This window comes from Chrysoperla carnea, chromosome 1, assembly GCF_905475395.1.
Source record: "Chrysoperla carnea chromosome 1, inChrCarn1.1, whole genome shotgun sequence".
NCBI classification, from domain to species: Eukaryota; Metazoa; Arthropoda; class Insecta; order Neuroptera; family Chrysopidae; genus Chrysoperla; species Chrysoperla carnea.
The window spans coordinates 93,693,006-93,710,134 of record NC_058337.1 but is presented as its reverse complement, the minus strand read 5'-3'; the positions used below and the strand labels follow the sequence as shown (position 1 = coordinate 93,710,134).

At 26.8% G+C, this 17,129-nt stretch overlaps 1 protein-coding gene across 1 annotated transcript in view; it reads left to right on the top strand.

The window, feature by feature from the left end:
* Positions 1 to 12,619: 12,619 nt before the first annotated feature.
* Positions 12,620 to 17,129, top strand: part of LOC123292317 (zinc finger protein 80-like) — a 34,164-nt gene continuing 29,654 nt past the window's right edge. Inside the window, exons 1-2 of the mRNA XM_044872927.1 lie at positions 12,620 to 12,815; positions 14,451 to 14,645. Of these exons, the coding sequence (XP_044728862.1) occupies positions 12,620 to 12,815; positions 14,451 to 14,645 (391 nt within the window). The remainder of the gene's footprint in view (positions 12,816 to 14,450; positions 14,646 to 17,129) is intronic.

Sequence of the window (17,129 nt, the reverse complement as noted above, 5' to 3'; positions counted from 1 at the left end):
GTTTGTTATTGATATTTTGGAGTGAAAAATGCAATTTATCAATAGAAACACTTTTCACCCCCTCTAAAACAGAAGTCATAGAAAGGGGAATTTTAAGTCGTAAATATCTTACCGTCTATTTCAATTCAATAAAGCATTCGCTTAACTATTTTGTTTATTTCAGACTTGCTGATTCTTCTACAGTTTAAACATTACAGTACAGTCTAAAAAAATTTTATACAATCTATGAAAATGGAAATTTTCCACGAACATATTATTTTGTATGAAAAACAATATAAAAAAGATAATTAAAAATTGTAATTTGTAATGGTTTGCCCTCGGGAGCTAAATTTTGATCAAAATATACTTTTCTCCACAGGACGATATATCTGCTTTTCTCGTTTTTTTAAATATTAAAAAAAAATCATTTATTCTTTATATAAATAATCCATTTGTTTTTATGAATGCCAAAAATAAATACATTTAAAAAATGTTATTTGGATAAAAAATAAATTAAATTTTAAATTTAATTTATTATGAGAAAGACAAATATGTTGTTTTATGGAGAAAAACATACTTAATATCAAAATTATTTTTCAGAATTAATTATGGTGGAGGCGCAGAGTAATCGAGTAATCGATACTGACTTAAATTTCAATTTCCGCTATACATTTGCAAATGATGTAGTCACAATTTTTGTTTTTATTTGGTTTTACATATTCTAGGGCGCTTGGGCTGCCAAGAAAATTTGAGTGATAACTACAATATATAATTTCTATTCAGCCGTTTCAATGTAATGTAATACTCGTTTGCAGTCAAGTAAAAACAGTACCAAAAAAAATTCTTAGGTCTACTATTTAAGTATCTGAAATCAAAATTTTCAATTAATTCCTAATAGAAAGTTGTACTTAAAATGTGCCTCTTATTTTTCAGCACCCTGTATAAATGAAATAAATAATATATTGAAAGCTTAAAATTTCCCCCTTCTAAAAGTAAAAGTAAAAGCTCTAAAGTATATCTCTGAATTGAATTGTTCTATGTAGCTAATAAGTAGTTATTGAATATTGGTTTATGGACATTAATATGTGTTGTATACTCGTCTATAAATATGATATTCAGACATGTTCTACATTTATGACGTAGAAACAATTTAATTTTAAGTAATCAATCATTTTTTATTAGGTTTGTGTGTCTTTACTAAATTCAATGAATAGGGAATATAGGGTTGGAATAATTTACACTCATTTTTAAAATATATATACTCATACTAGAAAATTTTTTTTTTATTTGAAATTTTAAAAATCCATTCTTTGGTGGTTGTCTTTGTACAATATTGTCAAAATAGTGTACTACATCATACAGCAGTGGTATGATGCAGTACTCAAATAAGTATTAATTTTAACATGCTTTTAATTCAACTGTCCATTTATCACGTATTCTGTATGATAATAGCATGATAATAAACATCCGTAATTCTGTATATAATAGGCATCTCTCTTACACTACTTATACTCTAAATATAATTGTTTCTGTTAACAAAACTTTTAAAAAACTTGTATGAAACTGTCAATAGTTTTGTTTTTTTTTTTAAATTCACATGCACAAATTCATGAATGTTCAGTTAGTTTTTCAAAATATCTTAAATCTAGTTTCTAGAATTAAAAAACTTGTTAAAAACATAACAAAACGCAATCTTTCCTATGCTCTCCATGTTAATTATCCGAACTTTAATTGTAATTTAACTCGAGTTAGAGACGGTCAATCGGCTTCGAATTTTTTAGGTTAATTTATTATTATATTCCTAATAGTATAAGTATAACACAAATAAGTATACACAAATTTAGAATTTTCTGTCGATATGCCCACAGCAAGACAACAACCTTAATACCTTTTTCCAAGTAATGAGCTGAGGTAACGAAAAATGTTTTAAATAACAATTATTTTTCCAAGAAGGTGGTGCATCTTGAACATTTTCGTTTCGTCCTAGATCGAATATCTTCATGTGTGTTAATATGACAAAAGCTATTAAGATATAATGTATGTTCTGTGGCTTATATAAATTTTAGTTGCAAGCCCTAGTTCAAAATTACTTATAAACGTTAATAAAATAAACAGACAAAAAGCTATCATACATTGGTTACATTTTTCATAACATAAAAAATCTATTTATCACATAGGTGTACCTACGTTAATTTTATTGAATGTCCGATGTGTTATGCTTTTTAATATTCTTACAAATCCTAGTGACAATAAATCTTTTTGAAAAATATTTAACATTGATTAAAATTACAGACTAGATTAATAAAACTTGATAGAATTGTGAAGTGAGTCTTCAGAATTGAGAAGACTTCACATGTGTATTTTTGGTACGTATATAGAAGAAAGTGCTATAAAATGATCCCTCAGGGTAAGATGACTCCTCGTTGTTTTAAGTGACCCATTAAATCCATCTAGTATATTTATCCGTAGATGGCTTGCTTCCACGTGATCAAATTAATCGTCCAACAAAGACTTGGCGATGTATAAGCTATTTTGTGTTTCGTTGCAAAAATATTAATTTTACTCCTTATGATGATAAGCCAAATTTTAACGTCAAATTGCTTTTTTTTTGTTAGTTTTTGCCGGCTAGTTGTTTTACTACATTTTGATAGGCGTATAGTAAATTTTTGGGCCATTTTTTATGACGATCTTCAAATATGTCGTATAACGGGTAAAATAATCCCCTTTATATAGGTTACATGATTCTTCCTTTATGAGTAAAATCGGGTCTTGAATGTGTTGACTTAAATTTGATGACTTTATCAGTGATTTTTGTTTCCATACTAATCGTTGAACCAATGTAAAAGAACAATTAATATTTTATGTAAACTGTTTGGTAAAAAATTTAGTAGGATCATTTTACCCACCTATTTTTACAAGGTAAGTAAGACGGTTCCTTTTGAGAAATATTGAATAGTTCTAAAAATTTGAAGTAATCAAAACAAATTGGGCATGTCAATTTTGCAACACTTGAATAAAAAATTCAAAAATCACTCAGTTGAAACACAGTTTAGGGCAATTCTACTTTGAGACATCGACGATTACATGACAAAATGACAGCCGATATATATTTATATATCTGTGTTTATAATTACCTGCCAAACAAATAACATTGTTTAATTATAGTTTTAGAGGTACTTAAATTACTTGATTTCGCACTTGATTATCTAACTTTAGAAAAATACACTTTATCGTTATGTATACGCCGTTGGTACGATTATTAGATATGGCTATTGTGTACTGCAATAGAGAAAATGCATGATTTTTTTTTTTCATCAAAGATTTGTTGGTATCTCATTCTAGCAAAACAGAATTTAGCTTGGTGTAGCTATGGTAACACGTCACAGTATATGTCGAATCTATTTCTGTATAATATCTGTTTTAATAAGTTGTTTAAAATGCTTAAATCATCCGTGTTTCTTGGACGATTTTAATTTTAATTTCACTTTTTATCATCTCTTTTACGCAATTTTCATATTTTGCTAAGGATTGTGAAAAAATAACTTCATGCATATTCTTTATTAGAAGCATACCACTTCGGGATTTTCGGAATGTGTCATAGCAATTGGGTCGTTACTTAGTGTAGAAAAAATTTTAATAAAAAATACTTTTTAAGGGTACTAAAAAGTTTTATTGTACTAAAAAGTAGGAAATAATTTTATCTATAAGTCACTCATACCCGACTATTTGTAAAAAGCTTGAGGCGGTTAATTTAAAATATCAAAAATGAATCGGAACGCCTCATCTACTCAACATGCCTATTTACTTTTCGATTCATTCTGGATATTAAGCGCCGCAAGCTTTTACAAATAGTCGGGTATGAGTGATTTATAGATAAAATTATTTTCTACTTTTTAGTACAATAAAAGCTTTTCCCTTAAAAGTATTTTTTATTAAAATTTTTAATTTAGTACTAAAAAAATGTATTTATATAAAATATGGTGGAAGCGATGGGAAATTCAGGACGGCGCAACCTTACCATGCACTGTTATCCAAACTAAATATACATGCAACATTTCAGCTCAATCGGTTAAAGGTATCTACATCAAAATTGAGTTCAAAGAATCCACCGTAACATCCATTGCAAGTTAAATAAAAGCTTTTCAAAATAGATTAATTAAAAGAATATCTATCAAAATATGCACATAATTTTCAATGCGTTTAATTTACTATTCATATTTAACTGACCAAAACAAATTCATAAATAATATATGTCATTACATAATCATAATTCACACAAACCTAGTTCTATTAAAAAGTAAAAACAAAAGCCTAGCTAAAAAGTAACTTTTATATAGAAAAAATAAAGAAAACTTTTCATTAAACAAAAAAAATAAAACCGTATCCAATAATATGATCACATATATACATAAGTACCACCTACAATCCGATTAAACTCCAATCACATATGATGAAAAGGTGGAGTTACTATGCTTCTATATTCGAGTACATCGTAGACAGTGTTTCACAAAACATTCGCACATCTGCTGGATTCATTAAAAAAGGAAAACAAAGACATATGATATTCATAATCTTAAATTACTTACCAAAGTTTTATGAAACAATAATATTGATAAAGTAATATGTAAAACAAAGAAATAAATATTATGTTAAACATTTCATATAGGGTTCGTTTTGGTTGTGTGCAAGAAAGAGAAACGATCCAAATCTGTTTTTTTATTTTTCAAAACGCTCACACAGGTAGGGTAAGGAAGAAATATGATGATTACACAGGTATATCAGATTCAATCAGCAATCAACCGGCTGATGTTAATGATTGTTTTATACATACACACACAGCTCACAAAGCGTTCGTTATTATCTCACGTTATTTTGATTGTTTCGCCGTAGTTATAATCACATTGTTGAGGTTTGTAGTTATGTGATGATTTATTGTGTTTTGTGACTTTGAGGATTTTTTAAAAGTGATAACATAGTGTAATTTGCAAGACTGTTCAAGACAATGTTATATACGATTATTTCGTTGCGGTGAATCGAATTTTATACGGAAATTTTTATTTTAAAAACACATTTTTATTGTTTTTAAGAATATTTAATTTAGGTAAGTAGATCGATCGTTGATTTTTTATTGATCTATGATTAATTTGTTTTGGATTTTAAAATATTAGAATGTAGAAAATTGTAGTGTTTTAAAGTTAATAATTTTACTCTACACTAACTGCGAAAAATCCATGAATTTGAAGTTTTTCAAAATATACCCAGTAACTTTAATTTTTATAAATTGGTGGAAGCGATGGGAAAAATATTTTGCAACGCTACATAATTGTTTATTTTGCAACGAGCACAGATTGTTTCCTATTACCCACTCCAGTGGCTTCTCCATATTATTTGTGTACGAATGCGAAATAGGTTCTTTATATGTGCACGATTTTCTATGCAACGATAAATATATAAGTGCTCATTCAACGCTTATGATATATCTACTTGTCACATGAAAAATTAAGTGCGACCAATCCATTTTATGCATACAATTAGCAATTAACGATTTATCACTCGGAAAATATTAGTAGAATTACTGTGTATGAGGAAAAAAATATATGTTTGAAAAACTCTTACAACACGCTTTCACTTAAAACCTAAAACTTCACAAATATATTTTTAAATCATAAAACGTTTTTGTTCAAATATGTGGAAAGGAAAAGTTCTTCATATGCCTTAACAAATTTCAACGATCAATAGATTAGATCATCAAATTTCATCGACCAAAGGTTTAAATAACGATAAAGAGTAAAAAAATTATTTTATTTAGTTCCTATTTCAAAAAAAGTTTATTGCTTTTAAGACTAAGTAATTTAATAGATCGAAGCTTTAGTTAAGTGATTGTTTTCAATGATTATTTTTGTCTGCTTTTGAAGGATTTATAAAGTTTGATGAGAAGTTTTAACTATTCATGGACTCCATTCATGGAATTTTATAATGTTCTGCCGTTTATGTTAAAAGAAAATTAGCACAATAAGCAGAGTAGAAATAAATAGTAGGATGTTTGTAAAAACATCCATTTGCCAACGAGGTTGAAAAATAGAATACAGTTTTTCGATGTAACAAAACTCTTGTTACTAGCTATTATTCATATATTTCTCCAAAAGTTTGTTTTTGAAGGAAACAGAATATCAGAATGTTCCTCAAAGCACTATTCAAATTACATAACAACTTAAGCATATTATGCCGTTGTACGAAATTTAAAAAATGAAAAATCTTTTAATTGTTGGTGGAAGAGTTGGGAAGCAAAGCATGCGATACAAAACTAAAGAAAACTACAACATTATAATAACGTCGTAGATAAATAATTTCTATTACTGGAAGAATGATGAAGAATTAAAGCTCTAGTGACACAATTTTAAAATTAATTATATGTTTATTAAGAGGTTTTATTTAAATCATAAATCAATTTTTTAAATAATTAATGAATACCTTAAACTAACCATTATAGTTCTGAATTTACTTATCTTTTTAATATCGGTATCTTATTTTAACTTATATAAAGTATTAAGATTTTATGGTTCAATTAAAATTTAACATTTTAAAAATCCTTACTTAAAAATACTTTAACTAAGTAAGATTGTTTTAGAAATCTTAATTAACCTTTAATATTATTGTTTTATAAATCAATTTTATAACAACTAATATTTATTAAATTTTGCAAAAAAAAACCAACTTCGAAATTATTAAAAGTGATTTAAAGTTGCCAATCCGTAATTATAATTAACTAATTAGTTTTTATTATACTTATGATGAGGGTTCTGATAAAATTAGACTAAAATAGGTAAACGGACCAAGACGGATTTTTGTGTAGACTTGATTGATTGTAAAATCGATAGTTCTAAACATTAGAAATTTTAATTCTCATAGCTCAAATGTTAGGACAAAAATAAAAAATTATAAAAATTCAAATTTTGTTGTGTTTTAGTCAATTTATTAGACTGAAAAAAAATATTGGTTAAAAATAATAGTTTAAAAAAGCTAACAAAACACGCTTTTGTAACTATCTGAATTAAATAGTAGAAAATAATTTCTGTAAGTTCAAAAAACAAGGAGTGAATTAGTAATCAAGCGTGGGATGCTAGATTTCCATTATTGTAAATATTTTTTCGACAGATATTGGTAAAAAAAAAGTCATTATAAAATGTCTTAAAAAGCATCCCACGTTTTTTACGATAAACAATTTTTTTCTTAATCTTTTTTTTTTTAATTTGAACTTTTGAAATTATTTTCTATTTTTCAGTTCATCTAGTGTTTTTTTTTTTTAGTTTTTTAAAACTATTTTTATTTTCTACTTTTTTGTCCAGTTAGCAAAAGAGTATTTTTCAGTTTCTTAAACTATCATTTATTAATATTATGAATTGTTATCTGCGTTTCCACCATCAAAAATTTTTTAATTAATCATTAATCTTGAAGATCCTGCTCAAGAGAATTAGATAAACTTATTAAATTATTGTATAGCCATCGGTCTTTGATTAGTTTGCGAAATTTCCATTCAATCTGACATTTTAGAACGGGTGAAAATCATGTTCAAAGATTCCGTTACATAGATATATATATATAGATACATAAAATAGTAATTGGTCACTGATAAATTCATTCTGAATGTAAGATAAGGAGCTAACTATAAAAATCATCTTCAGTAAAGTCTCATTATAGATCCTGAGCTTTTACTTTAAGAAAATAGATATAGCTGTGAAAATTATTACCAAGGTACTCTATGATTTATGTAATGTCATTTTCAATTCGCAATGATATTGATTCAAATAGAAATATTATCGATCAATAATTATTCCTTATTATTATTGTATATAAATAATTTATCTTTATTTTATGCCGAAAAATCTTGTAAGACGGGAAACGAAAATTCATATTAAAAATTCAATTTACCTGTCATTGTATTGCGTGATTTTTAGGACCACCAATTTCCCCAATTTCTCCTTCATTTGGAATTTATGGGGTGGTTAATGGGTTTTACGACAGGATATTAAATTATACATTTAGAGAATATACTAAACATTTTGAAACATACTGTATTTACAATGATATTATGACATGTGTATATTATATACATAATAAAATTAAAAAAAGTTACGTAATTAGTGCTAATGGATCACATAAATTATTTATCAATCTTTTTTTTTTCTGCACAAAAATTAATAATCAAAAGCTTTCAAAAAGTATTAAATCATTTTTGTTTGGATAATTTATTATTTTCAGTACCATTTGTTTTTATTTTTTCTAAACAATTAACTTATGAAATATTAAATTGGTGCCCGTTCATCAACGATTTTCAATTTCCATAAAAAAAAAATCGACATTTTAATATAAACTAATTAAACTAGTAGAAATAAAATAGTTTACAATAAAAACTAATCTAGAAAGGAAAGAGGAATAGCAATAAAATGGGACAATTTCCTATCAATTGTATGTTTTAAGACATTTGCGCTTGGGATTAACCTTAATTTCGAAACTGTGTATACCACATACGAGTAATTTCAATATTAAACAAAACTGATTTGTTTGTAACATCGTACCTCCTAAACGCATGAACTGAACGTTGAACTATAATTTTTTTGTTTTTGTTTGAAAGGTAATTTGACCGAGAGTGTTCCTAGCTATATTTCAAGAAAATTTGCTCATCCGTTAGATTCGTTATCATCACCGCTTTTCTAGTTTTTATCGACTACTGATTTCGCACCTGAAACATAGCTAAGAACATTAATTCTAAAGAACACTCAAATTACCTTTAAAAAGATTAAAATTCTGCATCCGTTTAGGAGCTACGACGCCACAGACTAGCACACAGATAAACAACCATATTAAACTTATACCACCCCTCTTTTTAGTCGAGAGTTAAAAGAGGGACGCACAAAAAACTAGCAGATATTATCATATTTATTATGCTTATCAGATAATTAATTTAAAATTGTTAACTGTTTTAATTGAGTTGAAATATTTTTCTCTATTAACTGTTCGTGTTAAGCTCTCTGAAATAAATATATTTACTTCCACGCGAAACCAAGTAATCGTCTTTAATGAAAAATTCTTAGAATAAAAATAGTCTCGTTAAATAAATTGAATTCGATATCATTAAATATTCGATATAAAATCACTTCGTGGCATCGTGGCAAGTGATGAACGCAACCCATTGTCAATTATTAAAACATATAACAAAATATATGGTATGCACTTACATAAAAATGATAAATAATTTTCTTTAATAATAGCCATTGGAAAGTTTAGACTTCTATATAAAGGGTGTCTCAATTAGAATTACAGAGAATAGTGGTTTACAGTAGTGTTTATATTAAGTTTTAGACGTCTATATAAAGGATACCTCAATCAGAATTATGGAATAATCTTTGATATTGTCACATACAATTTATTCTCTTTTCTAAATATTATGCTAATTGTTGATTTAAAGTATTAATTTTTAGTTCTTAATACATATCTCTTTTACATAATCCAAAAAATTCCGATGTTAAATGATTTAAGCACATTTAATTTTTCCATAACGTAACGAAGCGATTTCTCAATATAGACCGTGGGGTAAAAAGGGTCCTTTCAATAGAACGCAGCGCTTTCGAAAAAAGTCGTAAAGAGTTGGTAGACTTGACAAAGGAAAGTCACTCACAAAATTTAAAGTTAAAGATAAATAAATCAACTTGCCAACAAAAATTTACAACTCATGAAATTGTGAAATCCATGAACAAAATTGGTACCTAAGTAAGAATAAGAGAAGTCAAGACAATGACTTTGGTAGTCTTTGTTTATGAAGTTGATATTGCACAGCAAAGCGGGTGAGTAACTGCTAGTATTTAATAATACTAAAATAATCAAAGCTTAACTCAACTCATTTATATTCAATATATAAATATTTATAACTAATAACACTATACCGATGTAGGTATATATGTATAAGCATCGCACGATAATTTTCTTTATAATTCTGAAGCAATATCGAAATTACTTTACATCATAGTCGTATACTGATGTTTAAGATGACTGATGTTTATAAAAAATTCCTAGGTCATCAGGCTTTTTATTAGTATTTTATCGTTCAAAGTTGGCTGAAAAAATGATGAATCATATAGTTTATCCTTTTCAATTGGATATTTCTATATCAAAAAACTAGAGAGTGTGATAAAAAACTATCTAGTTGCGTGGTATTGTAAAGCCAAAAATATAGTAAATGTATAGTAATTACTTCACAATAAAACATGTATTTGGTTTATATGTATGTAACTACGTACCGTGCAACAAACCAAAACTTTTTAACAATACTGTAGGTTTACAATCACGTTAATGGTTGCTTAAAACCTTAATGCGTGGATTATTTGTATTTCGACTACAATGCAGTCATTATCAGTATGGATTAGCTTATCGTAATCATTCTCTTGACTTTTGATCTTCAAGAGATTTATTGTTTATTGCAAACTTCGAAATGCTGTATAATTTTTACAATTTTTGATTACTATGCTACATGGTCATAATTTTTATTAACATTTTTGTATCACAAATTAAATAAACGCTATTATAAAAGCTAGTTAGCATCTACATTTTATCTCTTAAAATGTTCGATAAAACTTATGAGCTCATAAGTAACTGCACACAGTAAGCATATTAAGCACTCTTTTGTACTATTGCAAGAGACATACAGGCATATGCGCTTATAGTAAAAAACTAAGAATGGTATTATTTTTATAATTATGACGTAATATGAGTTTTGAATCCATTCATGCATCAATTGCATAAGGAATATAATATTAATAATATAGGATGTATGAATATTGCTTTATATAATAATAAAACGTGATGCCTGTTGAAAAATTAATAGAAGCAGATTATTTTTCATTATGTATACAAAAAATATTAAAAAGCGTCTTTTTAAAATTAAGAGATAAATTTGGCAGTGTTCACTAATTCATATCGACTAATAAATTAAAAGATCAGATGTGCCTCGTTTGTGCAGTGAACCAATCAAAGATTAATTTTAATTTGAAACGATATCCTAAATTTTATATTTCATAGCGTGTTTTCGAATTTCGACCGTGTCAGACTTTCTTCCATTACAATAAATATACAAATTAATTTTACTAACTTACAATAATTTGTTTGAAACACACAAAATATAATCGGTATTATCTTAGCTATATTTTGATTAATAGAATATTTTGTATATAATGCATTAAATACGAAAAATGATGTCAACCAAATGGGCGCTTGTGAACCTTTCGCAGTCTAAGTTTTGGAGATTCTCTCGACTATAGCTTGACGGCACTCTAACGTTGCTGGTTTGTTGTTTAGACGAGAATCTATTGGACTTCTTTTTGTGGGGTTTTCTTTAGTGTCGTGCCTATATAAACAAACCTGCAACGTTGGAGTACCTAAAAACTTACATGCGTCAAATTATAGCCGAGATAATTCCCGAAACTTAACCGCTTAAAATTCCTCGAAAATTAAAATAAATAGAATTCGATGATATTCTTTTTTTCCAAACAAAATTTAAAGTATTTGAGGTACGAACAATATTGTACATCGCATAAACAACAAAATTATAAAATAATGATGGTCTAGTATTTCCATTATATTATTATATATGACCCTATATAATACCTATCTGGGTAATATATAGTAATATATAGAATACGTAATTTTAACGATAGAAATGCATTACGTCAACAGCACACGACCAAACTAAATCGAAGGAAGGAAGAATGGTTAAAATCATTTTAACTGATTGAATATTGTAATCAAAACAAAACAAAAATATAAAAAGGATTTATGTAAATTGAGTTTACACGATTACATATTTTTTTATTACTCACCAATTAAATGCACTTTGTTATCATTTTTAAATCAGGTGATAATTTGCTCAGTTAAATCAATCGTTTGGTTTCCCGAGTAAAGTTCTACTACTATCTGGGAAATAATATAGCTTCCTAATTATTTTATATTTGGTTTAAAACATATGTGTGCACAGATAAGATAAAAATAAATTTAAAATCAATCAATCGGTTTTTTTCTTTTGCATCCTTTCTGGCTGGGATCCTAATCGGGATGTTTTTTGTCAACTTTTCTACATTTCATATTTCTATTAGCATTGTAAATACTATGCAGAGTGATTTTTTTTAAGCTTCCAGCTAATTTTTTTTTAAAACGGACTGATATAACTAAAAAGGTAAAATAGGGGAGTGTCTAGTTTTATTTTCCAAGAGCGCCTTCCAAGTCAAACGATGACAAACTTTGTTTTTAAATAAAACTACTTATTATTTAGATACCTAAAAAAATCAACTTTTGTTTCAAACTTTATCCCATATGTCAATTTTCGATTACTAAACCTGATTTTACGATTTTTAAAGGTTAAAAACTGCAGGAATAATATTATTAGACAATAAGTTCTTCAAAATCTATACAAAAATTTATTATTTTGAGAATTCTATGCTGAAAAGTTTTCTTAATGGAGGAATCTTCTGAGGCCAAAAATTACGGTCTATAAAAAATATTTTCAAATAAATATGTAAAAATGTTAGATATAATGAAAATTTAAAAACCATCAAATCTTATTATTTTATTTTTCTATTGCAGAAAAATTGCGATGCCCGGCTCATATATAGTGACATCGTGCTCAGGAGATTCACCACCACCGTCACCAGTATCTTCGCCTATTGCAATGACATCATCAAGAAGTGTTAGTCCGACATCTCCCGGCATATATGGCGATAGTCGATTAAGTGCATTTTCATTGGTTTCGGCTCGTGATTTTCACTTAAAGGAATATGCTGTGGCTAGAGGTAAGACATATTTGTATTTAAAGAATAAACACAAAATTTAGAATTTTTTGATGATTAAAATCAGTATATTAATCTAAAGTATATTTACTTTTTTTTTTAAATTGATAATTCCATTTTTTTTTTATTAATTATAAATAGTTTTATTTTTGAATAAATAAAACAGTAGTGACGTATTAACCCCCGTTGAGGCTCTATTGAGACGTTGACGCCAATCGGTTTCTATGGAAATTTGCTTTATAATATAGTGAAAGCCAGCTAAGTTACAAACCTTTTACCATCATTCATGTTATATTATCATTTCTCCATGCGATGGCCTTACGAAAGCGAGATGTTGACGTCATTGCTGTTTGAATTTATAGTTAAGAAAAACCATTTTCAATTCTAACATTACATAAAAAATCAATGAAAAAAATTTTTTTTTTATTTATCTTAATAATTTTTAGTAGGTAATCTTTGGAAACATGCAACTTTTTTATTATAATAATTCCCTTTGAATTTGCCAAAATTTTAATGATTTTATTTGGATATTATCAAAATTTTCATGATTACATTTGAATTCTATCAAAATTTTAACCATTAAATTTGAATTCTGTAAAACTTAAACTAAAACACGAATATAAACATTTTCATTTATTTATTAAAAAAATTCCGAAACATAAATATATTTTAATGCAAATGAATTTAGATTAAAAAAGAAAAGACAGTTGTCTCTCATATGCGTGATGTTTTTAAATCAATTTTTTCGAATAAATTTTAATAAAAAAAATATCAAATATCTAATCGAACATCCGTTCATCTTAAATCTTCAATATGTATATCCGAATTTATTTTGATAATTGTAATAATAAAAGTCATTAAATTCATGAAACTAAAATTTATTATCGATTTTTAAACTTCGTTTTTGTGTATCAAAAGGATAAACCCTTTTTTTCATTTTAAATTAATTACCCTGGAAATTGATTTTAAATCACAAATAATGTGATGTTTTATGATTTCATTTGAGTCAATAAAAATTTTTTTCTAATCGGGTTTTATGTTACATTTTATGGTTTTGGTTAAAAGTTTTTATGATGCTTTTACCTGGTTCGAAGGTAAATTGATTTGAAATTGATTCGAAATTAAATCATTTATTGATTTTTGTGTAGATTAGTTTAAGAGAAATTATTGTTGTATAATGACTTCTGGTCCTTTTTTTTTATTACTTCCTAATTTTGAACTCTACTATAAATTGTCTAAATTTTTTTTGATCGGATTTATTGAATATTTAGATTAATGAGATTTAAAAATTTATGTTTAAAAAATGCTCACGAATAATATGCTTAGTTCATTCAATTCCAAAAAAATGTGCTACTTTTTCTATGATACTGCTACCTTTCAAAGTTATCTCATGGTTTACATAAGAATTATTCCCCTACCCTTATGAGAAAGCTCATACTAAGTCAATTTTTATCTTCAACCACTCCGATCTAAAAGCATGCCGATTTGTCTTTTAAACCTTTTGTTGTTTCTGAAGTGCCAAAACAGGCTAAAAAATTATTGGTCGATTCTGTTATCGACATCTATATCGACACGATCTCAAATCAAGTCTTTAGAAACAACCCCATAATTAATAACAAATTTTTTGTATTATTACAGAAATGGGTGCTGTAATGTATGGTAGTCCTTTAAGTCCCCTAGTACCAGTTCCTTATCCACCGTATTTATGGCCACATATATCTGGTTTATTTTTACCATACTCACCTGGCTTATTACGAAAAACTGAAAAAATGTCACCTGAACGTGCTAGTCCAGTCGATAACAATAATTATACATCAGAAAAAACAAAAAGTGGTAAGTTTTAATTTTTCTAAATTATAAAAAAGGTGAAGTAAATTATAGAAAGGGTATTTCCAACCAACATGTCCTAGTTTGCTTTTCTGATATAGGTACAGGTATATCATTAGACACTTCGTATCTTAAAAAATGAACTCAAAATAAGTTAAAATTTAGTTTTTCGATCCAATGTATCATAAACAATGCGTTAGCTGAGCGAGTTCCCTAAAAGATTGGAAAACATTATGCATTGTTCTAAAAATCGAATATTGCATTTTTAATTGTTCAAAAATTTTTATTTCGAAACGTAAAGATATATGGAAAATTTCTATTTTGAAAATCGGATTCCTTACAATAACTTCCTTCATCGGGAAGTTAATTTCAAATATTATGTTTTAGAACTTATTTCGTCTTGACAAATTCAATCTTTTCCTCTTCCGTAACTGTGATGAGGTGTCCAAAAATAAAGTAGAATTCAATATATTTATCTCTTAGAGTAGGATACGATACAGTCTAGTAATATTACAGTAGGTACTTAGAAATTTTACCTTCATAATTAAATTAATAATATAATAGTTTTTTTATTTCGGCTTTCGTTATTTTTTTTAACTTTAAAAATTTTCCTTCAAAGCAAAAGTTTGTGTTTATGTTTCTTTAGTGTCAAGGAAAAATATTTTATCAAATCGCTGTAGAAAAAATGTGTTATAGAATGTGAAAAAAATAAAACATTCCATACGATAAAAACAAAACAAAACCTCATTAATAATAATTCTTGAAGCTTGAAAACATTTTTTACAATCCGTGATTAGCAGTTATATATTATTTAAGTAGTATATATAACACTTCTGCTAAGACAAAAAAAAAAAAACTTAATGTTTAATGTAAATTCCAATATCGAAAGAATGCTAGTTGTTTTAAAAATTGGTGACTCAACTTTTATGGGCTCAAATAGACTCGTAGGTAAGCCATAGAATGAAATATTTGCGATTTCTTTTAAAAATTTAAATCTTTAAAGATAATTTTAATATTTTAGAAAAATCACTTCACATTTCAATTTTTTTAGTCATTGTTAAGCCATCAACTCTACAAAAAGAGACCTATTTTTGTTTTAAATGAGTCCAAAAACTTGTTAACAACTAAAATTTATAAACAACTATTTTCTTGCTTGTGTATGTATATATACCCTCTGTACCCTCTCTAGCGGTCGCAATCTCAGTCCGATTTGAATAAAATTTGGTATCAAGAGAGTTTTTTTTTATTTGAAACTCTAAGATTGTAAATGAGAAAAATCGACGGACAAACAAGGGCTTGGGGGGAGGTTGGTTTCGCAAGGTACAAAATTTTGAATTTTTTCAAAATAAAAAGTATTTTTGTATTTTTTGAACAGTTTTAAGCACAAAAGTACTCTGTGATTATTTATCTAGAGGCTTAGTTTTCGAAATAAAAATTTTTGAAAAATTAAAATTGCAATATTATATTTTAAGAGAATTGTGTTTTTTTTTTTTTTCAATCTTCGAGGGAATTCGCTTAGCTAACGCAGCTCCTGCGCTACGAATTCTTTTATTGTGTTTTTGTCCAGAAATATTAGCCAATGTTTTCATTGTATTTTGATAAATATACACAGACATCAATCGTTTCCAAGACAAACGATATAAAAAATAGATAATAATTTTACTATTAGTGTAAAAATCTCTCAAGAGATTCAATTTAAAATCAAAATAAACTGGACCGATAAAATCAAAATTTTCCAGAAAATAGGAAAATATTAATGCTTTCTTATGTATTTCTATGTGCTAAATAGTTTTTTGAATATTCAAATCCAGCTAGAATCACGTTTATAGCACGATTGTATATAAAAAAAATAACTTGAGCCTGTTAATTAGTTTTTGTAATCAAAATTTATAATGAAAATTATTATTATTATTTGCATACTATCATCGTTGTATAAAACGACATTATATGCATGTATTTAAATAATTTTAATAATTACTTGTAGCCTTTTGTCAGCGATTAGTTGCATGTGATATATTTTATGGAAATATTATTATATTCTAATCACTCTTATAAATGTTAATTTTTTGGTTTTTTTTTTCTATTTTAACGTTATAATTAATTATATGCAATAATTTATTACACACTGTCTTTTACCCGCGACCTTGACGGCTCGTTTGTCTTTAAATAACTGGCAAATATCATTAAAAGTAAATAAAATAATATGAGACAAACAAGATGACGGAGATACAATTTATGGACAGCTGTTCATCCAAGGTTATCAGACATACTTCTTCAAAAAAATTAATTTGATTAGAAACATATAAACTATTGCTTAAAAAATGGAAATAAATAAAGAGAAAATAGGATTAAAACTAAACTTTAAACAAATAATTTTTTTTTGTATTATGTAAAAATGATTTCTGTTAAACTACTTCTTTTAAATAAACAAAAGTGTACTCGATTGTTTTACAAAGATAAAGGCATATGTATCAAATAATCAGTTTACAA